At 39.9% G+C, this 26,470-nt stretch overlaps 1 protein-coding gene across 1 annotated transcript in view; it reads left to right on the top strand.

The window, feature by feature from the left end:
- Positions 1 to 6,687: 6,687 nt before the first annotated feature.
- STK32A (serine/threonine kinase 32A) overlaps positions 6,688 to 26,470 on the top strand; it is a 114,223-nt gene continuing 94,440 nt past the window's right edge. The window contains exons 1-2 of the mRNA XM_014854805.3: positions 6,688 to 6,865; positions 10,938 to 11,085. Of these exons, the coding sequence (XP_014710291.1) occupies positions 11,034 to 11,085 (52 nt within the window). The 5' untranslated portion in view covers positions 6,688 to 6,865; positions 10,938 to 11,033. The remainder of the gene's footprint in view (positions 6,866 to 10,937; positions 11,086 to 26,470) is intronic.

The raw sequence follows: 26,470 nt of genomic DNA, 5'->3' as shown, positions 1-26,470 counted from the left end.
GAAGATTGGCACAGGTATTAGCTCAGGGCAAATATTCCTCAAGCAAAAAAAAAAAAAAAGGAGCAAGATTGGCAACAGATGTTAGCACAGGGCTAATCTTCCTCACCAAAAACAAAAAAATGTAATTTCATCAGACATATTTTCCATTGTCAGAGAACAACTCCATGTCATTCCCTTCACTTCTAGGTCATATGTAAGGCAAGCTCATTGCAAAGACATCCCTACTAAAAAGCATTAAGAGAAAGGAAGGAGAAGGGGAAAACTGTAGATGAGCACTCACTAGTTTGCTATGCTATCTAGGTAAATATCAGTTCTACTGCCTGTTCCCCTTACATGCTCCTCGATATGCTAAGCTCTGACTGTGTAAGGGATTGTGTGTGTGTGTGTGTGTGTGTGTGTGTTGAAAGTAAAGGGCTGGGAGAGGGAAGCAGTGACCTAATAAACGAATTAATTTGTTTATAGGTGAACAAAATCATTCCTTCCCCTCACTTTCTGTATCACAACTTTATCTGATCTCTCATAATAGTGAGGCATAAGGTAATTAGGTAGAGGACAAAGTCAAGATGTGGGTGTCTGATTTCTTCCTTTATAATATACAGAAATTATTTAAGAAATTCAATCATTTGTATATTTTGAACTGTCATTCATGGATCATTTTGTGCAATAATATGAGGAGTTCACATCAGATAAGCCAGGTTTAAATCACCTGGCTTTCAAACAACTTTATGAATATTCTCCCTTTAAGGTTGTATTTTTAATCATTATATTTATGCTACAGAAGAAGGGATTAAACTTCCATCACACATGCTTATACACACATGCACACACATGCCATACGGAGAGGAAATGTATAGCAAAATGAAAAGGACATTGACTTTGTAGTAAACCACACTGGGAGTTTGGGAAACTTACCTAAACCATTTGAGTTTCTATTTTCTGTTCTGAAAACGGAAGATAGCACCACATAATTTATGGGTTTGTCACACAGATTAGATAAAGTGACATGAGTACATATTGCCTCTGTCACATCTAGGTTACTGCACTTGCTATTTTCTCTGCATATAGTGCCTTCCTCCTCCACAACCTGGTCACACTGAAGCTCCTTGGTCTCCTTGAACACAACCCACTCTGTTATCTACACAGCTTTGCCCGTGCTGCTCCCTCAGGATGGAACACTCTCCCCCTCCTTTGGACAACTAACTTGTACACTCCTTTCAGGACTGAGCTCGGATATTGTTCTGTGACACCTTTGTTGACACCCTAGACCAGACCGCAAACTTCAGGCACATGCTCACGGAGCACCCTAACTTCTGCTCTCCCAGCCCTGTTACCCTGCATTGAAATTGTCAGTTAACTTGACCGGTTTTTTAGATAACGAGCTCCTTAATATAAGAATCTATCTTTTCAGTGTTACAGCCATGTCTCCTAGCAGTGACCTTTCAAAAGCAGCACAGGCTCCAGTGCTGATGAGCTGCAGTGAGATGGGCATTTTTTCACACTTTCTGTACAAAAGAGAGGCATTTGGTGCATTCATAACAATGCAACTATCAGCTACCCCTCTGTACCAGGCATTGCACCAAGTGCTTTCATGTCTTATCTCATTTAACCATGCAGCCCTCCTTGGGAGTAGATCCAGTAGGATCCTTATTGTACAGATCAAGAAATAAAGACTCTCAGAGTCGAAACGATTTACACGAGAGCATGAAGCTTTAGGTGGTGAAAACAGGAAACAAACCTAGGTCTGTCTGATGGTAACAATATTTTTTTCTCAACAACATTGCTCTATTGTGCAAGTTTTCTGCAGAGTAACTAAATTATTCACAGCTTACTGAATGCTGTGGAATAAATGAGCACATGGATGCATATATGCAGTAGGCACCATAAATGCTCCTTTCTTCTGTGATTTAACTCATACCCGTTTTTCCTCTCTTTCTCTCTTTCAGTTGATTACTTTCTAGGCAGCATGTATGAGGAAATTCTTTGATACTATGTCTATCTTTTCTTTTGGACGGGATAAATAAAATGTTCCCATTACATCTTGGGGTTGTTTTCCTCTCTCTCAACCACATGATGTCACACTCACGGCTGAGTGGCGAAGACAGCATGATATGGATTGTGCACGCACTAGAATGCTTGCTCCTCAAGAGTCAGGACTGGTTTATTTATCTTTGTGTCTCTAGCTCCTGGCACAGTGCCATCCCCACTGTAGACAAATGATAAACCCTGCAGGAATGGGTTATTAAAGGAATCATGAACTTGAGGTTACAGAATTTGTAAAGGCAGTTTAGAAACTGTAAATGGCAGTCGTTCAACGAAATTGAAAAACAAAATGGAGGGTCTTTGCAAAGATAATACCTAAAAGAAAACTTCAGGAGGTTAGCACACGCAGTTTCTAAAAGTGATTATATTGGCAGAAACAGACAAACCAAGTAAAACTGAACATTGAATTGAATTCAACAAATATTTGAGAACTTCCTAAATATGGGACATTGTGCTAGGACCTGATGATTTATTTTATAACTAAGGAGAATATTTTTATTGTTACAAGGGAGAACTCATCTTTTTAGTACCTGAGAATAATTTGTATATCAGACCAAGAGAAAATAAACTCTGTCTTACGTGGAGAGGCGGAGCGATTTGCTAAAACTCCACTCTAATGCGGTCATGAACCTGCTTAACACACCTGAGGGCTTCCCATTGCCATCGTGTTTAAACTCCAAGCTGTTCTTCATAGTATATTTGGTTCTTCAGATCTTTCTCCATCCTCTTTCACTCCCACTCTACTTCTTTTACTCCAGTCACACTAAGCTTTTCGTATTTCTCCCAAAATATTGTGCTTTTGTATGCCTCCAGTCTCCAGATCCGGAAGGCCTTGCTCTCTAGCTAGTAACCCTCCATTCATCTTTCAAAACACAGACCAAACATTATCAGAGTTCTGGCCCCTTCAGGCAGAACTAATTGGTTCGGCCAGTGCTCTCCAGGGGCTCCCACGTGGGCATCTATCAACCTCAGGCTCCAGTTACTGCTTCCACCCAAATCACGAAATCCTCATGTCCAGTGATCATTTCTTACTTGTCTTAGTATATTTTGAACATAACCCAATAAAGACCCATTTACATCGTGAGAATGGTTACTGCTTTGAGGTGTATGTAATATGTCTTCTTTGTATTTTCCTCCTGGACTAAGAAAGGAAAAGAATGATGGAAAGAAACAAACATTTATTTACTTAATTAAACACTTTCTATGTACCAAATGCTAGTTCGGCCCTGGATATATAATGTTGGCCAAGACAGATGTCGTTCCCACCCTCATGGAACCTGCATGCAATGAGGGGAAACCTAGCAAAAAAGTTGCATAAGCAAATTAATTATAGTTTGTGATGAATGATAAGATGGAAGAAATGAGAGTGTGTAGTGGAGAATGGAGGGAGCAGTAGGGAAACAACTTTAGGTAAAGAGTTGAGGAACAGTCCCTCTGAGCTAGAGAAACGTGAGCTGATAGCTGAATGGTGAGGAGTACAGAACCATGTCCATGCATAAAAAAGAGCCACTCAAATGTCCTGGGGTAGGGACAAGTTGAGCATGATCTGCAAAGGACAGAAAGCCAGTGTGGCTGGAGGGGAATGAGCAGAGCAACACGGATCCTAGATGAAGGTAGACAAACTGGTAGGGAATGGAGAGTAAAAGGCCTTGTCTACTGGAGAAAAGAGTGTCACTTTATTCTAAATGCAGTGACCCAGTGGACAGCTTCAAGCCAAGAATGGTATGGTTGGACTGGCGTAGTATTAATGTTCGTGTTATAAGCCATGATTTGAAAAAAAAAAAAAAAATTTTAAAACTCTGGGTATCTGTCGGGACAACCTCACAGTTGACTCCTCACTTCATTCTCCTCTCCACTGGGGGGCTCCAGAGATTGTCAGCAGTATCTAGCCTGGTTAGTCTCCCAAGTAACTTTGTGCCGGTCTCCTCAGTTTCTCCAACAGCCGTGTTTAGGATAGGAATACTGACAAGAGAGGACGAGCAACTGAATAAATAAAAGATGAAGACACAATCAACTCTTTGCAATATGTCTGCATTGATAGAGTGAATATGAGACGGTAATAAGAATCACTACTTTTTGTATAAAACGTCTGGTATGTCAAGGCTTTACATGACTAAATACATTAGGACCAATTAGTAGTTTTATTTTAAGCAAAAATGACTGTACCAACAGAAGAACGATTTCTAGAACATATCTGAGAAGTTTTGGGGCAGAACCTGGTAGCTTGCTAATGAAAATGCCAGCCTCAATGGCTGCCAGGTTCTGAGTGCTTCCTCTGTGCTGCGCAGCACGATGCTAAATGCATTGTTATATACGTTATCTCATTTAATCCTCCATCAGTCATGGCTGATAGGACTGACCATCACCCCCTTTACTAAAATTGAAACACGGAGGCTCAGGGCCTTTATGTGACTTGGCTGACATCTCAGAGCTATGAAGTGGTGGAGCTGGCATTTGGATGAAAGATTGCCCGACTCCAAAGCCCCTTAAGCTAGCCAGGAGATTTTAGTGAAGAGGCGCCCAGAGACTTCAGTTCTCCTCTCAGCCCACTTTCTTGCAATTTCAGTTTTCTCAGTGATAAAATGGATCTCATTATCTCCTGGGGGCAGGTGGGTGGATACCACATAGGTCCAACAAATCTGTAGTGCATTTCCAATGCCATGAACATAATCACACTGTGAACTACCAGATGTTACACAAAAACAATGTAGTTTTAGCCAGGTGCCTGCTTTTTGCCTTAAAAATAATACCCTCTCTGCAAAATGAATTCCTTAAAAATTCTATTATTTTTCTGAACTTAGGTGCCCTCTTTTGGAACTTGACAAAAATTCCACATTAAATGTTCATTTAGGGCATCTGATCCTCTCCAACAGGCTCTTCATAAGGAGTTGGCAACGTAAGGTGACTTTCTACTGAGTTCTGTCGCGAACTCCTTAGGTGGCTTTGGGCAAATCCCTTTCTCAGGACCCCAAATGCAAAAGGAGGGAGTGCGTTAGCTGAAGTTCAAGGTTATTCCAAGTTTTAAATTCCTAGAGTAGAATGTAATCCCATGGCTGAGATAAGAGAAAGAAGAGGAAAGGGACTGGCTTATAATATGACCAAGCAGTTACTCTGAAATATTTGTTTAAAGAGTAAATTATGGGGCTCTTGACCATGAGGTAACCACTCACATCTTCAACAATTTCAGCAAATATTTAAGATGCATCAGACACCATTCTAGGAGCTGGTACTGCAAATGGTGAACAGCCAAGATGGTCCCTGCACTCTGGGGAGCCACATTTACATGGATGGAAAAGTGGGAGTCTGAAACAGGCATTTCAGCCACAGGTGCATATTGTTGGACCAACATAGTTTTTAATTTTTTGTTTCCTTTTTCTCCCCAAAGCCCCTCTGGTACATAGCTGTATATTCTTCATTGTGAGTCCTTCTAGTTGTGGCATGTGGGACGCTGCCTCAGCGTGGTTTGACGAGCAGTGCCATGTCCGCGCCCAGGATTAGAACCAACGAAACACTGGGCCGCCTGGAGCAGAGCGCGCGAACTTAACCACTCGGCCACAGGGCCAGCCCCTTTAATATTTTTTAAACTTACCAACGTTTAACAATAATGGGAAATTTCACATGGAAGTTCTCATTTCTAGCTTCTTTTTTGAAATCTAAATATTTGGCAACACTGAGCTGGCATTTCCACAAGCCGGGAAATATTGGAGCTGAATAGAAGCTGTCCCCATCCCACCCCCAGAGTGGACCTACCCCCTCCAGTTCTGCCCTGCCCCTAGCTGCCCAGGAGCACACAACCTCGCCATTTCTGTCAGCAAACTACGTGCCAATTCTCCCGTGGTTTAAGTGTGTGTGACCCTTGGATTAGTGGGATGAGAATAAGAAATTATTGCCGTCGTGTTGATTATTACAAAGGGGAAGGACAGAGAGCTGCTGTGGAAGAGAACATAGAAACTTCCAGTGGGATTGCCTTCATCTCTGTGCCCCTCCATCGCCTGCCCCAGCTCCACACGCAGAGGTTGAGCGTGACAAAAATACGTGGAAAAAATGGGACTGAGGCCAGGAGATCCAGGGTCTAGAAAAGGTTCTCTCCATGAACTGTTGTTACACTGGACAAGTATTTTCCTTCTCTGTGCCTCAATTTCCTCAGCAGTAAAACGACGAAATCGGCTAGACCAGGAGATGCGTTGAAAGATCCTACTTGTTGGGACCTGCACAATTCTCAGCGCTCTCTTGGAGGTCTCCCAACACCCCGAGGAACGTCTTAAGGGAAATCCTGCCTTTCCCCATTTCAGATCTGCAGCTCGTACCCGCCAGCCCCGTATCCGCCATCCTCGGCGGCGCTGCCGGGTACCGGGGGGAGGAGGGTTCTCGTCGGGCCTCGGGCCGGGAAGTCGGGGCGCGCTCTGCGTCCCCGCGGGATCCCCACCGCCGGCTCGGAGCGCGCCCGCAGCGCCGTCCTCCCGCCTCGCCCGCCCACCCCGGGCGACGTGCGACCCCAGGCGCTGCCCCTCGCCCAGGGACTGCCCGGTCGTTTGTGGGGAGGGCGCCGACCGCGGACGGCTGCCAGCTCGGCGCTCCCCGCCCCCTGCCCCGGCCGGGAGCCGCCCCTCCCGGAGGAGCTGAGCGCTCGGGCGGCGCTCGGACCCCTCGGCGGCCGCAGGTGCCGGCCCGGGCCCCCGCGCGCTCGCAGCCCCGGGGCGCCCAGGCGGCTAGGCGCCTTTGCTAGCTTGCTCCTTGTTTCTCGGAGTTCCTGTGTTAGCCCCTGCTCCCCCAGAAGCACCCGTCTGAGCTTCTTGGAAGGCGTGAAGGGAGAGCCAAGATCTAGGTGAGTGGTGGTCTAGATGCTTTCTTTTAAATAAACCTGCCTACTAAGAGCACTCTTGGGAAGCTAGGAAGTGAAAAGGGAAGAGAAATAAGACAAAGACGGGCGGTCAAGATAACCCACCACGACCAGAGAGAGCCGGGACCACTCCTAGCTTCTCAGCTGTTGGTACCCCACCTCGTCGCGCAGCCTCTCATTGTTTCAGGGCCAGACGCAGGCCGACTTCAATAAATATTTGCTGGGTGGTAAGTGTGGGAGATTTTTCTGCTTGTGTCTCTTATCCAGCTTCTAAACAAGAAAAAACTGCCTTTGATGCTTGGCTTCATCGCCACAAGGATTTTTTCCCCTGAAGCTGAAGGATTTGAACATTTTTACACAGATAAATCAAATGTGATGTATTCACACAATGGACTGCTATGCAGCATGTAAAAAGAAGAAATCTGAGCTGTGGCGACCAGCATGCCTAGATCGCAGAAGTATAATGGTAAATGATCCCAGTAAGATGAAAAATATACCTACTCTATAATGCCGTTTAGGAGACTTATTTTAAAGCACACGTCACGTCGAATTGTAGAAAGTGGACTGTAAAATATATACCAGATTCATGATTGTGGCTATCTTTGGGAAGTATGAAAGGGGAATTAATTTGTCATGAAGGTTAAAGTGGAAATTATGTTTACCTCTAATTTTTAATGTAAAAAAATGATGAAGCAAAGTTGATGAAATTTAAACAGTACACCTGAGCATGGTGTTAACTTGGGTGTTTTTCATGTTTTCTTTCTTCCCCGTGTTTATAAATATTTCTCAGTTTAAGAAGTTCTGTTTTTCAAATGCAACCAAAATAAGTTATGCCTCTGAACGTGCTGTGGATGAAACTTAAACAGTTCTATCAGAAGTTGGTTCTTGCATCACAAGATAGATTCTTCAATTCCTGAAGATAACACCTCTTTACCTATGGAGGCTTAGCTGCCTAGAAAAGCTCACCTGTTGACAGCCCCCAAAAGTATAGGCCAAAGGTCAAATGTTGGCATTGGAGAACAAGTCTGCAGTTAATAATCTGATATTGGCTAGGTCAAGATAGAATCTGGAAATTCCCTATGTTCCTGTAAGACACATTGTTCTTTCTCTTATATTTTCTATGTTTAGGATGGTCATTTCCATGGGTGGTAACTGTCTTCTTGATGTCTTGAAATGATGCTTGTGGAACACTGCAGATTTAGTACCAGGAGGTCAGCAAGGGTGTGGTGTTTGGTAGAAGAGAATCCTATAGCTCTTCTGGGTCCTATTCAGCAGAATGGAAAAGATGTGTCTCCATTTTCCTGCCAGAGGAAGTTTGATTTCTTTCTGGATACAAGGGATAGTTATCAAATTCGCTTATCCACATGGGGAGAAAAAGAGAAAGGCAGTTCTAGACTGGATTTGGTGTGACAGGGGCAGTGGAGAAGCCACCACCCATTGTCCAATCCACCTCCACCTCCTCCACACATACACAGCAGTGGTTCCTTGTTTACGTATTTTCTTGCTGCTAAAAAATTGCTGGATCTTTGGTGAACAAAATTGTCTACCCATCAGAATGGAACTCTGAAATGTGGCAAATTGTGATAATAGTCCTCTCTCTCTCTTTCTGCTCTGACAACTTGCAAGGTCAAAGCTTGGTACATCTTGTGTTGCAGGAAGACAGGCTACTTGAGTAAAGCCTGCAGTGTTAAGAAAAATATAAGAACGACAGGATTGGGGTGTGGTGTGAAAACTATGTGTCTTGAGGTTTTATGCACAAAATAAGAGAATGTAGCTACAGCGTGCAATGTTAACAATTGCAATTCCTTAAAATCAATGTTCTCTTTAGGAGCAGTGCTCTCTAATGTCATCTGTGGTTCATCCCTTGCACTATTCCCCACTTATTCTGGACTCTAAATGTAGTAATAAAACACACAGAGCACCCCATTCGCTTCTCCCGAGCCCACAATGAAACACTAAGGCACCCCACTTGCTTTTTTCTCATCCTCTTTTCCGCTGGAATTAAAAGCCCTTTGTTTTTTAGCCTGGAGACACAGTTGAGTTCTCTCCATCTTCCTGATCTCAGCAATCCCCCTGAACTTCCTCCGGCCACCTGTTACCACCTGCCCGCTCCCCACCCCTCTCCCATACCTTCTAATTGGTTGCTTCCTAATTGCTGACTCTTTCTTTGCTCTCCATTTAATGATTCTTTTAAAAGTCCATAAGGCACCTTGCCAGCAGTTGGCTTTTAGTATGAAAAGTAGCATTTCCTTAATGAGTCTGCCTTCCAAATGAAGGCTTTACTTATATTTTCCTAATGAGAAAATGAGCTTTTCTTCTAGACTTGCTTAGGGGCTTCTCAAGTTGTTTTTCAGTAACTCATCCTTAGACCAGTTTCGCTTGAAACACTTTCTTCAATTCTGCCTCTAATCTGTATTTCCTTCATGTGTAAAAAGTCCAAGAGGAAATCAATCAACAGGTGTCAAATTAAAAAAATAATACATGATAAGGAAATACTGCTCCTGTTAAAACAGCAGTAGCTAACATTTATTCTTTGCAAATTATGTGCCAGGCTTTGTGCTGGTACCTTACCTACATTGTCTCGTTAACTATATCCCACAAGCTCTATTTGTTCCATATGTGAAATTTGCCCAGGCCACAGAGCTAAAATGAATCTTTAAATATTGTTTTGTATAAAATCTGGATCTTTATCCTGTTTTTGGTAGATCTGAAGATCTGGCCCCTGGTCCCCTGCTTCCACTTAGCAACAATCTTTTTTTAAATTTTTATTTATTTATTTTTTTTTTGAGGAAGATTAGCTCTGGGCTAACTACTGCCAATCCTCCTCTTTTTGCTGAGAAAAACTGGCCCTGAGCTAACATCCATGCCCATCTTCCTCTACTTTATACGTGGGACGCCGACCACAGCATGGCTTTTGCCAAGCAGTGCCATGTCCACACCCGGGATCTGAACCAGTGAACCCGGGCCGCTGAGAAGTGGAACATGCGAACTTAACCGCTGCTCCACCAGGCTGGCCCTGCAACAATCTTTTTAGATCTGAGAGCAATGACGTCTTTTAGATGGAGCCTGGATGCTCCAGGTCACCAATGTCCCCACCAGGCACTATTGTCTTCCACCTGGTCCACGTCACTGATTTGCATTTCTCCCTGGCTCTTGTAGGCATCTGAGCTTGTGATTCCTAAGGAGGGCCTGTTGTTTCTCCCATTTTAGAGATGAGAAGTTAATTACGGGCCCAAAGCTATTATCAGGGTCAGTTTTAGAACCAGAACTCTAGAGGCTGCCTCTCCTTACCAATTTCAGGGAAAGTAAAATTCTTTATGATTCTGTTTAAAATGAACAAAGCCATAAATGTACATTTTTTAGGGTTTTTTAGCTCTCAAATATATCATTTGATCTTCAGAGTGGCGAACAATTATTGAGCACTTAAGCTGTGAAAATACTTTACCTATTGTCTCATTAAATTTAATTTATTAAATTACATTTAATTTGCCTTTGAGGTTAGGACCATTATCATCTTAAAGTTCAGGGGAAGAAAAAAGGAAACATGTTTAGTGAAATTCGGCAGCTTGACGGTGTGGTCAAGCCCAAACTGAGACCTTGTCCCCTTTACATTGTAGTACCTTCCAGGGTACTACAGAAAAGAGAGAAGGGAATGTATTTTTATGACTGAAAAAAATTAAAATTGCTGATCACATATCAAAAAAAAATTTTTTTAATTAACATATTTTCTCAAAAATATGGAGAGTCACAATAAGATATTATTTTTATCTTATGGTTGTTAAATAAAGCATTGCTGACCTCATTTTAAACTTGTCTTCAGACTTAGAAAAATATTTTGCTTTCCTCCTTCTTTGTAAGTCCAGGTCTGCTACTGAAGAGGCCATGTAGTGGGTTCTCCCAGATGCTTGATGGTCTCTGTTATTTCTGAAATTATCATTTTCAGACACAAAATGTACCCTGCTGTGGTACAGGCTGGGTTACTATTTTGGCCACAGTCGGTACTCAGGGTACCTAGAGTTCACCATACTGAAAGACACCATTTCTTTTTCCCTCCTAGATATCTAGTTAAGGCTTCCAGACCTCTTTTGCATGAAGATGAGTGTTTGTGCCAGGATAATGTAACTTGAGGATCCAGGTGTGGGCCAGCGTGACCATGGGAGCCAACACTTCCAGCAGACCGCCAGTGTTTGATGAAAATGAGGATGGTAAGAAATGTATGATCGTTGAGTATAAAATACTATAGAATTTTGCAGAATTCAAATACAAGCTCCTAGTTTCATAAGTGAATTGTAATCTAAAGGCAAGGATCTAGAGACCAGTGATGTTACTTGATTTTTCCGTCTCTAAAATGGAAGCCAAGTAGGCTTGGATTTCATTTGTTTGGTTCACTGTACTACTTATGGATTCAGAGCGAATGTTATGCATGAGGCTGGTCCTCAGAGAACAGAGTAGGAAAGAGAGGCCAGCTTCATGCTTGTAGCTTGCTAGGATATATGTCATTTTAAGGTGTTAGGATAGCATTATAATGAGAAAATACAGAAATGTCTAAATCTTCCCTAAGTCAGGAAGCCTTTCTTCTCATGGGCTGCCCAAGAAAGCTACAGACCCAAGTGATTGTGGAAAATGGAATATAAGGCACCACTTTATAAGTACTGTTCCTTTAAGGGACTCTGGAAAAACTAGATTGGGGTAGAGTTAGGCTTATGGAGCAAACAGATCTTTCTTAACAGCCTGTAGGTAACCATCTTTTTGTCATCCAGGCCCCAGCCCCATGAGATGAGCCTACTGCAGCTCCCATAAAGGGAAGAGGGGAACATAGCAGTTTGTCTGTGCTTCCCAGGGGGCAAAGCTCTGAGTCCATTCACACAGTAGAAGGGAAATTCTACCTACTCTGAGAGCATGTCACTCTGCCAGACATGAGGAGTAGAGTAGGCAACAAGATGGCCCTTGCCTTGCCCTTGTGAGGACCATGATCTAATGGTGGAAGGCAGACAATAAACAAACAAATCCACAAACCAGATAACTTCAGACAGTGTTAAAGTGCACCACGGAAGTGACTGAGCGATGTCATAGCGAGTGACAGGGTGATGGTGGAGACCGTGCTGGATAGGGTGTGGTCGGGTTTGGCTTTTCTGAGAAGGTGACTTTTGAGCTGAAGCCTGAAAGATGAGAAGCTACTCATGCAATGACATGAGAAAAATAGTTCAAGCACAGGAAAAAGCAAGTCCAAAGTCCAAATAATGACAAAATTGAGAAAAACGAGGTGTCTATATCATAACATTCTGATGAGTATGAGTTTGTATTTTATTAAAAGGGACTATATTTAATTGCCAAATTAATTTGTTTATTGACAAGATTATTGAGCTTTTGGAAGGAAAAGCATGCCAATCTGGGGAATGTCCTTTTTTATATGTATAAGTTAATGCTGTAAAGTTGATTTGGCTCCTTTCGTAGCTCTGGATTGAGCAAAGGTAAAATTTAATTTAATTGCTGTGAAGCTTCTGACCAAGAGAAACAACTGCAATGAAAAAGCAGTGACTAATCGAAGAATATGAATGCCTATATCATTCTCATCTGCATATTTGTATATAAATAATCAAACCGAGCCAGAATCTAGGGCACTTAAACGAGCCAATTTAATTATTTAAAAAACATTGCTGAAAAGAATTCCAGTATGTGGTGAAAAGTATTTAATATTTCCTTCAAAGTGTTTACTATTCTCAATATATAGATTTGGGGAGTAAATTTGAACCAATTTTCCCAAGTAATATTTCAAGATTTCCTTTGATGGAAACATGTTTTGGTTCACTTTGAAGATGATGAAGGAGTAAGATAAGATATTATTGGCTGTCCCTTAAGATAAGCTACTTTTGCTAGTATTCATCCTGACACTGTATTTCATGTTGTTCCATCTGGTATCTGATCTTGAAAGAATCATTCTGTTAGTTACTTACGTTTATCTTTAGTGAAAACGAAGTATAGGATTTACAGTGCTGTTGAACACACTAAGATTTGCTTATTCGATTTCTGAGTCATCTTTTACAAAATAGATCTCAAATTATGGTATTATTTTGTGGCTTTAGCTTTCACATTTTAGTCCAAACCTAATTACTTTTTTTTATTGTGGTAAAATACGTATAACAAAATGTACCATTTTAACCATTTTTAAGTGTATAGTTCAGTGGCACTAAGTACATTCACATTTTTGGACAACCATCACCACCATCCATCTCCAGAACTTTTTCATCTTCCCAAACTGAAGCTCTATATTTAATAACAATTTCCCGTTCCTTCCTCCCCCTCACCACTGGCAACCACCATCTCTATGGAACTGGTTATTCTAGGTACCTTATCTAAGTAGAATGATGTAATATTTGTCCTTTTGTGTCTGGCTTATTTCACTTAGCATAATGTTTTCAAAGTTTCTCCGTATTGTAGCGTGTATCAGAATTCCATTCCTTTTTAAGGCTGAAGAGTCTTCCACTGTATGTATATACCACCTTTTCTTTCTTCTTTTATCCCTCGATGGACATTTGCCTGTTTCCACCTTTTGACTACTGTGAATAATGTTGCTGTGAACATGGGTGTACAAACACCTGTTCAAGTCTCTGTTCTTAATTCTTTTAGGTATAGACTTAGAAGTGGAACCGCTAGGTCATACGGTAATTCTTTCTTTAATTTTTTGAGAAACCACCACTCTGTCTTCCACCTAATTATGTTTTGTGTTTTAATAATGGGAGACCACCTAGCATATATATTGGAAAGACATACACAGGTTCAAATCTCAGCTGTGCCACAGACTAGCAATCTGTGTGTTTCTATGAGAAAAAACAAAGGGTATATAGCTTGATCAACCAGTATCAAACGTTAGAGTCAATTTGACTAAATTATAAGGTGTTCAAAGAGGGACTTGAAATACCATGAAAGAAGTCCCAAAACCTAAATAACTACTAGTGAATTCCCTTGGGAGAGGAAAAAATCTTCTATTATGCAAGTCATTAAACCCCGGTAAGCCTCAATTTCTTCATATGTAAAATGCAATAATTGGGCATGCTTCGTTGGGTCATTGTTAGGATTAAATAAAATAATGCAAGTAAACACTTAGCAAGGTGTCTCACATAAAGTAACCACCCAATTAATGCTAGTTATAGCATTATTTACTAGTGTCAGAGTCTCTTAGCTACTCTTTGAACTACTTCAACCTCTGAAAGAAACAAAATTAACTAAATGCAACCCTGTAGATGCCACAGTCAATATGACCTATTCACAATCCTATCCATGGAATTGGATTGACAGAATGGCAGATTTTATGGATTCTGCGAAAACCTATATAAAAATCCTCTAAAAAGAGCCTAAGTTATTGACTGCACAAAAACACAGTCTCATCTGATTTCTCTTTTATAACCCCTGGAGTGATTGTATTGTCATTTAAGGCAAAATTAAGAACTCATTGGGCTGAAAATCAATAAACTTTACTTTTGCTGATGTAAGCCCAATGCTGACTAGTTAAGAAATCCCATTTGATCAACAGACACATGACAATTGTTCCCCATCCCCAACTACCATATGGATACTATGAGAAATAATAATGCTATAACATCTTTAAGTTTTCTAAAAGAAATGAATAAGAATGCAAGTGATACTTATTTTTAATGTTTATAACTCTTATTCTTCAAGTCAGCTTTATTTCCTCTCTCTGAATGCAGCTGTTTTGTTTTGTTTGATGTTTTCTGTGTTTTTTTGGCTTGTTTTACTAAAAAACCAACACTTTAGAAGTCCGGTCATTGAGATTTTCAGGCAAATTTCGAAAAAGAAATTCTTTAATAACAGGAGAAAGTGGACTTGTTTGTAATTCAGGGTTTAGGCAACAGAGGAGGGTCTTGCAGTCATTATAAGTAGTATGTATATAAGGGTGATAAAGTTGGTTTAATTAAACTGAGACAACTTCCTTCTGGAGTATTCTAGCTAAGAAAAGTTGGCTTTAGGTTAAAAAGCTGCTACAAAGAGTTCATCAAGGCCCCGAGTTTGCAGAGAGAGCTCAATTATTGCATTATTCTTTGGACTTGCTGAAAACTCAGCGTTCTACTTTCTTTTGGCAGCATTCGTCTCCTAGGATATGTGACTGTTTCCAGTTTTCCTACATCTTCTTTGGTGACAGAGGCCATGAGTCCTTCAAAATGTTGGACCAAAAAAATTGGCCACAGATTTACAATCCAAAAGCAAGGGGGGGTTCCTGAATTGATTCCAGCAATGAAGGACTTTGAGATCTCCTTCGTTATTTTGATGTCTATGCATTGCATATTTGTGCCCAGTTGGCTAGCCAAATGAATTTCAGACTTTCCCTTCTCCAACTAGCATAACGTTGTCTTAGATTATTTACTATTTTGCATTAAAATGGTTGGGAAAGTAAAAGGAAAAATTCTCTAGCAAGAATTGGCTTCTTAAAAAATTGTCATCTTGGACAGTCTAACATTTAGTGAAGGCATTTGTCATAAGTAACCTCAGATCCAACAGTTTATAGCAACGAATACTTTTAACTTGTGAGGTTTTATTTCCCTCATCCCAAGGAATTGGAAGAGTGAGGGACGAAGTAGACGGCGAAGAAAACAAACCTCGGTGACAAGCTAGTGCCTCCAGTGTGCATGTTCCCTGAGTAGTGAGTTATGAACACATGTTTATAAGAATCTACTCCAACAAATTTAGGAGACTTAAATCCTGCCTTTGGAGATTCAGAATGCTCATTAGTATATTAAAGTCTCTGAAATGTCTCATAATATCGAAATCTCAATTTTCTTATATTACGTTATTTCAAAATGAAACCATTTTTGTGGAAAACCTTTTAATACCTTGTGACATAATGTTCTGTAGATCTCAGTTTGGGAAATGAAAAGTCATGATGATATCCACTCCTTTTCTTTTAGAAATATCATTTCTTCCCATTGATTTTTTTATCCCTGGTTTAATGGCAACAGATGATGACATGCAAAATCCTTTCAGCAGAAGAGTGATGAAGTTCCTCTGTAAGGTGGCTTCACCACAGGTTCTTCATGTAGCACAGTTCACATTTACTTAGGTTAATGAGTAAAACACAAGATAGCGCTGTTTCATTCTGGGATGCTGGATGTTTCTAGTCAAAGTAGGAATTAGATTTGGAGATTTTTTTTAAGAAACAAATGAATTAAGAACATTTAGTTTAGAGAGTGTCTTATGAACAAATTACAGTGAAATAGTTGCTATTCTAACTCTTTATCCTACCCAAAGCTATAGACATTTTTCTTTTTCACCTTGAAATTACCTGGGTTGAAAAACTAAATCTGTAAGCCGGTTTCAACATTGAGACGATGTAGTCGGTGCTCCAAGCCTCCTGTCTTCAATGAGAACCAGAGGGAAGGCCTTCAAGGGCTCTGATTTTTGCTGTACGGCCTTGAAGATGCAAACTTAATTACAGTGACCAGTGTGTTAGCCATCAATTCACCAGAAATTTCAACTGTGCATTGCTAAGCGACCATTCACGGAAATTTCATTTGGAAACACACACGCAACAAGCCAATGATGGAATAATATTCTTGTTAAAATAGGACATTGAGCACAGTTTATATGGTGAAAGGACTGGGAAACTTATGGTTATAGGTTTTGAATTCAATAGACTGGGACAGGCTTTATTTTTTCCTCCTGAACTATTTCTTCTTTCCTTTCTGGAGGCATATTTACAGTTAAATAAGTAATATTAACCTTGTTTTATACTTGAATAGCCTGTATGTTTTGTTATTTCTGAGAATGATTTAAGCAGGGGTTGATACACTTTTTCTGTGGGTGGTTAGATAGTAAATATTTTATGCTTTACTGTTCATACAGTCTCTGGCACAACTACTCAACTCTGCCATTGTAGCATGAAAGCAGCCGTAGATAATGAGAAAACAAATGAATGTGGCTCTTTTCCAATAACATTTTATTTTTGGGCACTGAAATTTGAATTTCACATCATTTTCACTTGTCACAAAATATTCTTTTTTCCCCCAAGAATTTAAAAATACAAAAGCCATTCTTAGCTTATGAGCCTTATAAAAATAGATGGTGGGTTGGATTTGGTCTGTGGGCCGTATTGTGCTGGCCCCTACTCTACAGCATCCTGCAGATATTTATTAACATTCATTGGGAGTGTCTCTGATACCCATCCATAACCCTCTAGCCTTAAACTGAGAGACCGGGCAAGGAGACTGACATCTGTTCTCTGTAGATGCTTAAGGAATCCACTCTTTAACGACTCTCTTTTGTTTAATCACTGTGAACCAGCGGAAGTACTTGGACCAATAAATCTAGTGTTTTGGAGAATAAAATAAATTATTTTTGTAATAGATATTACTTGATAGCCATATAGACTGGGTTCAATTAAATGGGTGCAACCTGTAATTCATTTGAAATATCACTAGGTAGAATTTATTTCCTACTAAAGGTATTCATTCAACTGAGGGGCATCCAACAATTGAGAGTGTTGATTCCCTCATCCTGCCCCACCGTTCTACTTCACAATTTGTTCTAAAGAAATAGCCAGTATATTGCTGACTTCTGAGACAATTAATGATTTGGGGTCCAAGCAGCAGGAAAAGAAGCTGTTGCTGCCCATTGCTTGGTCTTGGCACCAGTCACGGGTGTCAGTAAATCTCAGACTCCCTGGGGCACCGTGTTTCATAAAAGGGAAGTGCTGACTGTGCAAACAGAGGCCATCAATTGGCCTTGGAGGCTGCTTCTCTGGAGAAGTTCCAAATATATTCTTAAAGGACCTGCCAAGCTCCACATGTCTTAGTGGCAACCATTTGCTGCCAACAGTTTGGGATGTAAAGGGCTGGTAAGTAGTTTTTCATCAGTGGATCACAAGTGACATATTCTAGAGCTGACCTTCAACATTAACTAATACCGTGGTGTCGGAGGGGTTAAATTAGTGGTTTCCAGACACTCTATGGACAAGTGCCAATCTAAGCAACAGTTTTCTTAGTCTGTGGTGAAAAGAGAAAAATTAAGGCAATGAAACAAGCTTTTCATGAAGCTAAAACTACTCAAATGTTTAATCCTAGGATTATATCCTTTCTTGTTGTGTGTGTGTTTAGTATTTAAGGATTGTGGAAACAGAATTTTTTTTTCATAGTGAAAACTTAGATGAGTGATCTGCCTCTCTGATCCCCAGTTTTCTCATCTGTAAAAGGGGGCTAACAATAGTGTCTGCTTAGTATGGTTTTTGTAGGAATTAAGAGATTATCCATAAAAAGTGTTTAGCATAGTGCCTAACACATAGTAATGAATCAGTAAATGTTAGCTATTATTACTACCATTATCATTAGGCATCATAGTTTTTAATGCCATTACTTGGGAAATAAATAAAAGCCACCCAGTGTTGGTGTCCCTTTTCTTCCCTAGTTTTTTTTAGGGGAATGGGATTTTCTAATCCGCAAAATCCAAATGTATAACTGTAATTTTCAATAAGTTCTATGCAGACAACTTGTTTACGTATCTGAGATGGAAAAAAACCAAAACAGAACAGAAGTGACCTACTTTAATTAGGACAACAATATTCATTTAAGTGAAAGAGGACCGTGCCTGAGCTGACGGAGTGGGAATGGAGATGGAAAGCCGAGAGTTTATTCAACATTTATTTTTGATATAAAATAGTTGAGAGTTACTGATGGTTTGAATGTGGGGAAGAGGGAAAGAACAAAATCAAGAATGAATCCTAGGTGTTTGCTTGAGTAGTCAGGTAGATGGATGTGACTTTTTGCTGAGATGGAAAAGAGGGGCGCTGAGGGGGTTGGGCCATGTTGAGTCATGCTCAAGAGTTCTTGTTTGGATACATAGAATGACTGTGAGACATTTCAACGGTGATGTCAAGTAGGAGGCTGGGATTGAGTGGCCAGAGATGAGTGGAGAAGTCTGGGCTGGAGATAAAAAAGATGTGGTTTTCAAGTCTGTGGGGATTGATGAGTCTGCCTTGGGAGACAATATGAAAACAAAAGGGGAGAGGAACCCTAATATTTAGAAGTCAGGAAGAGGAAAGCAATCCCCTGGGAAATTGAGAAGGAACAGCCAGTGTGGAAGACAAAACATTTGTCCTGAAATTTAAGAGAGAAGAATGTTTCAAGAAAGAGGGTAGTCACTTACGATGAATGCTCCTGTGTGGTTGAGTAAATAGAGAAATATCTATGGGATTAGGCAACCTGGAGGATACTGGTGATACTGACAAAAGAAGTTCAGTGGGTTGTGGAGGCATGAGCCAGACCATGGAAAGTTAGGAGTGTATGCGAGTTGAGGACATAGACACAGCAAGTGTAGTCAACTCTTTCAAGAAGTTTGGTCGAAAGGGAAGCAGAGAAATAAGCCAACAGCTGAAGCTGAATATGATGTTAAGGGAGGAATATTATTATTTTTTTAAAAAAGGAGATACTAGAGCAAGTTATGCTGATGAGAATCAACCAATGCGAAGGCAAGAGACTTTTAAGTCATGTGACCAGGAACCGGTGCAGGCCCACCGGGCACTGCATTCAGAAGAGCCCCACACTTGGGCTTTAATGCTTTGCAGTTGCTGCCTCTAAATTCTGACTAATTTTATCTTTGAATTTGTGTTTGTAAGTTAGGTCTGACGGGACAGTGGATCATGCCCCAGGGGCTTGGAGTCTTGGCTCACAGGCTGCTGCCTCACCAGGAAGGGTTCTAGTTGGTGCTCCTGGTGCTGCCCTGTCTCCTCCTGCCCTCTGTCCATGGCAGGGGTCTGGGTGCTGATGTTAGAATAGTCAAGGATGAACACCCCCATGACATCCCCAAATATGGCATGGTGGTGGCTGTCATTGCTACAGGCTGGCAGTTTGTCTGATCAGTGGCCATCTAGAGCCTGTCTCTTGGGCTTTCCTCCACCCTCACCTTCCCATCCAGATAAACGGGTGTATCCCGACTGAGTATGTTATGGAGTTCAGTTTGTAAGCAAGTGATGTGAAGGTGTACTCACCACCCAGTAACATTCCTGTTACGGATGGTGGCAGAAACGTCCCATAGTCATAATACACTTTATCATCAGATCAGCCAGCAATGTAACATAGCAGGAGGATTAAGCCACTGACTTGAAATCAAATAGCCTCATGGCTAGATCCTGAATCTTGATATAAAATGTATTTCATTTATTTCAGATATAGATATCATCCCAGGATGGCTAACCGGAATGGATTTATAATATTAAATAAACAAACGTAGGGAATTGCTTTTCAATAAGAATACAACACTCATGTGCCTCCCATTGGATCTTGCTCTCAGAGAGCTGAGTCATTTCATTTCACAATGACATTCATCTTCACTTCTACTGTAACTCAGATGCATATCCTTTAGACCACGTTATTCCTGAAGTGTTAGGGGTTTGATATGTAACACCTTTTCTTCCCTGAAGTTAATTATGCAGTTCATCGCTACTCTTGAGTTTTGCTTGTCTTTCTCTATTCATTTTGATTCCAAGAACAACAATTTCAGTGACTTTCATCCATGTCTTTCACCATTTGTTTCACCATCATTATTGTCATTGCTTATTCTTCAATCTTTTTTAGATCAACATAATTTGTATGATACCATGTGGGATAATTTTGATTTACTTTTATAAAATATTGAAGCTATGCCTCTTCAGAGAAGTTCTTTCTGATAACTTCTTCATTTTCTGTCCAGGGTATAACATACCAGCAAAAATGTTCTAAACTAAGGCTTGATTGAATCATTAAAAAGAATTTCTGTTTAAGTCTTATGTTCCTAATCAATAACTAAAATTGGCTTGCTTACTTTCCTCGGGGGGTTTCCACTGAAGACTACGGTGTCGATATTTCCTATGGTTAACATTTTGTAGGGGTATCTACTATAAAGGTAGCTGAATTTTATTGTAGCTGTTCTTAGGAAATGTGTATTTAAATGTATATTTAAAAGCAAGTTTTATGATTATAAAAGTAGTACATCTGAGTTATAGAAGCTTGGAAAATAAAATTAGGAAGAAAAAATTACCCATAATGCCTCAACCCACAGATAACTACTGCTAATAGTTTGGGGACGTTCGTTTTGCAAACTCCATCTCCATTCTGGCATCCTTCATCCCTCTTACCCACTATATTTTTCTTCATATTTCTTGTTTTAATTTATTTATTTGCCTTGATAATTGTATTTTTCCTCTCACTAGAAAGTAAACTCAGTGAGGACAGGATTTTTGTCTGTTTCATTCTCTTTTATATCCTCAGTACCTACCTTGTTGGATAAATGAATGCATTAATAGTCTTTTATCTGTGCATGTGTATAAAAGGCGTTTGATATATTTGGGATGATGCACTATGTACTTCTGTACCCTCATTTTCACTTATATCGTGAGTAGTTTATCCCAATTTCTTAAAATTTGTTGATTTCTTGAAAGTATAACTCAGTGGCTATGCAATTTTACAACATGACCATATTACAATTTAATGTACACACAGTTTTAAACATACCTACGTGCTGAAATACAATGGAGTTCTCTTAGATTGCACTTGCTTTTTTGTGATGTTTAATAATTTTTAATCGTGAAAAATATTTGGATGGCATAAGGGAAGAAATAAATCTTTATTTTGGAGTATTAAATCATCACTATAGTAAAATAATATCCAAAGCAACTTTATTTTTTTATTTAGAGAGGATTAATGATAAGTATGAATATTATTTAATAAATAAATACAGTCACTTGAATGAGTTATGGAGATTTTTGCGCCATTTGCTCAAAGTTGAATTTTTAAGCATTTTTTTTTACTGTGGAAAAATATATATTACATAAAAATGTTTAAAATGACAAATTTTAAGTATAAAATTCAGTGGCATTAAGTACATCCACAATATGTACAACCATCACTACTATCCATTTCCAGAACTTTTAAATCATCCCAACCAGAAACTCGGTACTTTGTAAATAACAATTCCCCAAGTGCCCCTTCCTCCAGCCCCTGGTAACTCTATTCCACTTTCTGTCTTTGTGAAGTTGACTCTTCAAAGTACCACATATAAGTGGAATCATACAATATTTGTAATTTTAAGTCTGGCTCGTTTCACTTAACATAATGTCTTCAAGGTTCATCTGTGTTGTAGCATGTGTCAGAACTTCATTCCTTTCTATGGCTGTATAATATTCCATGGTACATATATCCCATATTTTGTTTATGCATTTATCTGTTGATGGACACTTGGGTTGCTTCCACTTTTGGGCCATTGTGGATAATGCTGCATGAACGTTGGTGTACAAGTATCGGAGTCCCTGCTGTCAGTTCTTTGGTGTATATATCTAGGAGTGGACTTTCTCAAAGATGCCTCAGAGTTCATCTATTACAGGCTTTTACCTGTGGGGCTGCATTTACCTTGACACGATGGGGGAGAATAAAGTTTCTATTGCCTTAAGAATATTTTTCAAGAAGGAACCCTGTGGTCCACTGATGACTAGAGTTAAGACTGTGCCTGATTCCTGAACCCATACATCACCCCTGGACATGCCAGAGCTTTTGCTTATCCATACTGAAGGGTAGGATGCTTGGAATACCAGGATCTGTCAGTTTATTTTTGTTCAAAATGTGCTGACAACGAACATTTCAATGGTCAGCAGATTCAGTTAAGGATAGAAATAACACACAGCAGAAGTACTTCTGAATCTTCCTCCTCTTAGTGCTGAGCTTGGCACCACAGATACCAAAGAATTACAGAACCCTCTCTTCAAGGATCTTAAAAACTGCTTTCTTGCCCTGCTTGACAACCTTCTCAAATATACTCCTTGATCAGTAGGAGTACACTTCCATCTATTCATCTATTGGCAGTAGAATTAGCCAGTCCTTCTTCTGTCTTTTAACATTTCATCATATTTTTAAAAATGCCACTCACTTAAGTGATTTTTCCTGTGTTTTGAGATGGATGTGGAAAGCATGCGCTACTATCTAGTGGTAGCAAGCTTAGATTTTGGAGTCAGAGACACCAAATTAGTTTCCTATTATTAGTCTCCTAGGGCTGTCATAACAAGTACCACAAACTGGATGGTTTAAGACAATAGAAGTTCTCAGCATTCTGGAAGCTGGAAGTCTGAAATGAAGTTATTGGCAGGGCCATGCCTTATGGAGTCCCCTAGGGGAGGATGCTTCCTGGCCTCTCTGTGCTTCTGGTGGCCCGAGGCATTCCTTGTGTTGTGGCATCATCATTCCAATCTCCACCTCTGTCTCCACATAGTCTTCTGTCTGTGTCTGTGTCTGTGTGCAGACTTCTCTCTCCTCACAAGGACACCAGTCATATTGATTTAGGGGCCTAACTTACTCCAGTATGACCTCATCTTTACTTAACTAATTACATCTGCAACAACGCCATTCCCAAATAAAGTCGCATTCTGAGGTACTGGGGCCTATGACTTCAACGTATATTTTTGGGGGATGCTCAACTCATAACCAATACCCTTGATTGGATTGCTAACTCCGGCTATTACTAGCTCTATGACCTTGAGTAAGTTATCTACTCTCTTCAAGTCTCAGTGTTTTACTTGCATTTTGGGGCTAATAGGTGAAATAATGCAAGTCAAATGCCCAGCACAGTGCTTCATATACTAAAGACTGGAGATTATCATTAGATTTGTGGAGGGGGCTTATACTCATGGTTTTATGTTAGGAGTCTGGTTTAGAAGTACCATCTTTCATTTAGAGGAGATCTAATTGTTAACATGGGATATACAAATAGGAATCTGAGGAACCTGCATTTTATACAAAGATTAGTTTGGTTGTTGGCATTCTTTTTTCTCCTTGGAAAAAGGGTCCATGTATTCACCAGAGGAATCCATGCCATCTCCTCAAATTTAAGAATGTGCTTGCACTCATATTCGTGGTATTCTTGGGGTAGAAGGATACAGGGAACCTTCAGTCTAGAAAACAGAGCTGAGTCAGAGAGACAGGCAGATGTCAGGTGGAATAAGGGAGACCAGCGCTTACAGGAGTGCTTCTCCAAGTGTGGGACTTTTCTTAGGTCATCTCATTTTATCTTCATTGCAAATTCTGAGGAAGGTATCAGCTGCACTGATTTACAGAGCAGAGAAGTGAGACTCAGCAAGGTTAGAAAACCCGCACAAGTTCCCACGACTAGGAAGAGGCAGAGCTGGGATCCTCACCTGCTCTGTCTGCCCCCAAAGCCCGAGGCGAGTGCTTTACATCTGCTCAGTATTTGCTCATCCTCTTACTAGTTTGACTCTTCACATTATCCTGAGATGTAAATAAGAAAGCTATTATCTTCCCATCATCTGGATGATAATGCAAGTCTAAAACTTATCTTAAAAAAACACTAGCTAAGAGATGGCTATCTCTGACTCCTACTAAGTTCTTTTTTCCAAAAAAAAAAAGGCAAAAACAAAAATAGCTCTTGTTTATTGAATGCCTACTATACTCTCATTTCATTTAATGCCCACCACAGCTCTGTGAGGTAGGTATCATTCTGTCTATCTTAGGCTGAAAAATAAAATGGAAGCAAGACTTCCAGGGGAGATGGTGAGTGAAACTCCTTTCTCTGCTTCTGTTCCCCAAGGTCTGGCAAGTGTCATGTGCTTTGGAAGAAGAGTTGAAGCAGGAGGTCTAAAATAAGGAGGATTATTTGAATATCTGTATAAAAACTGGTCATGTCCTTTCTACCACTTTGTCAACAGAAAAAAAAAAGAAAAAATTTTTCTTCTCCACCCTTTCAGACAAGAGGATGATAGAATCTTTTCTGGAGATTTTGACCAAACCAAGAAGGAAGATATCTAAAGTTATTGACATTAGAGTTTTTCCAACTCAACATCCGGACCATAGCTCTCTAGACTGAAGCTTACTACTGACAAGCTCTACCCACATGCTCAGAAATTCCAAACAGGGGCTCAGGTCTCCACACTTAAATATTAGCAGACAACCGAGGATTTTCAGACATGTGGGAAAGGCTTATAATAGGACTGATAGAGACTAAAACAAATGGACAGAAAAAAAGCAACTTAAGGAAAACGATCAGGGAGATGTAAATATAGCAACCAGAAATTTTTTTAAAAATAGAAAAAAACAATACCAAGAAGGCAGCCTTCAGAGAGCAAAAATTAACTTTAGGGGGAAAAAAATTACAATATGAATGGAAAGATTCAAAGAAGGTTTAGAAATTTAAGGAAATTTCCCAGAATAATGAGTGAACAGACAGAGATAGAAAATGAAGGGTAAATATGAGAAAATTTAAGGACCAGTTAAAACTGCTATTTTTATGTAGTAGGAGGTGCAGAAAAAGAGGAAATCATTACTACATAATTTAAGGGAAAAAGAAAAGCCTAGAATTTAAGGCTACAAGTTTCCAGATTGAATGAGACTGTCAAGTGCCCAGAACAATGAATAAAATAAGCCCATATAGTCATGAAATTTCAAAACATTCAACAGAAATATACAATCTTGCAAGTTTCCAGAGACGAAAGCTGTTACATCAAAGGACCTGGCATCAAAATCACTTTAGAATTCTCAATAGCAACATAAAAAGCTAGAAATTAAGGAGAGCAATATGTACAAAATTCTGAAGGAAAATAATTTCCAACCTGTAATTCAATACTCAGCCAAACCTCTCAATTGAGCATGAGTAGGATTAAAATATTTTTCATATATGCAAAGCTTCAAAAATTTACCTCCCATGCACAGGCTGGCCCAGTGACATAGTGGTTAAGTTTGCACGCTCTGCTTTGGTGGTTTGGGGTCCACCAGTTCGGATCCCGGGTATGGACCTAGTACCGCTTGTCAGGCCACACTGTAGCAGCATCCCACAGAAAATAGAGGAAGATTGTCACAGATGTTAGCTCAGGACCAATCTCCTCACCAAAAAAACTATATATAATAATACCTCCTATGCAATCTTTCTTACTAGGCGGTTGTAGGATGTACTCCACAAAAACCCTGGAGTAAAACAAGAAAGAGGGACAGTGCATGCAATAAGCAGGGAATCCGTCATTAAAGGGGAGTGAAAGAAATCCCCAAGATTGTGGTGAAGGGGAGCCCAGGACGATAGCTGTAAAGCAAGAAAGATAAACAGTCCAGGTGGGATTAGGTCAGAGGGCTCCAGTAGAGACTTTTTCAGGAAGATGGCAATATGACTGATGTGCTTGAACATGTTGAAAGGAAATTTAGACAACTAGAGAAGAATTGGAATTTGAGTTAGGAAAAAGGATATAGAAAAGTAAGTACATATCTACATATGTACTTATATTTAAACTAGACAATTATTAACTCCAGGGGAAAAAAATTGTTCAGGAAAGGAAAACTAATCATAGTTTACTACATGACTCAGGTGCTTGCACCATTTACATACTCATAATACTGGAAATACTGAATAGTAATCTAATTGAAATTATTATATGAGATATAGCTATATTGGAAAGATAGGAGCATATTGAGGTAAGGCCAAAAGACCAGAAAAGTGAGTTAAATCCTTACTTGCCATTTAGGAAATTCAATAAGTAAGACTGAAACTGAAAAGAAAAAATAACAAAACCATACTATTTGGAAGATCCAGTGGAAACTATCAAATTTATTATCTAAAAGAGGT

Source organism: Equus asinus, chromosome 9, assembly GCF_041296235.1.
Source record: "Equus asinus isolate D_3611 breed Donkey chromosome 9, EquAss-T2T_v2, whole genome shotgun sequence".
Classification (NCBI taxonomy): domain Eukaryota; kingdom Metazoa; phylum Chordata; class Mammalia; order Perissodactyla; family Equidae; genus Equus; species Equus asinus.
Note: the sequence above shows the minus strand (reverse complement) of the source record. Positions and strands in the feature narration are given on the sequence as shown.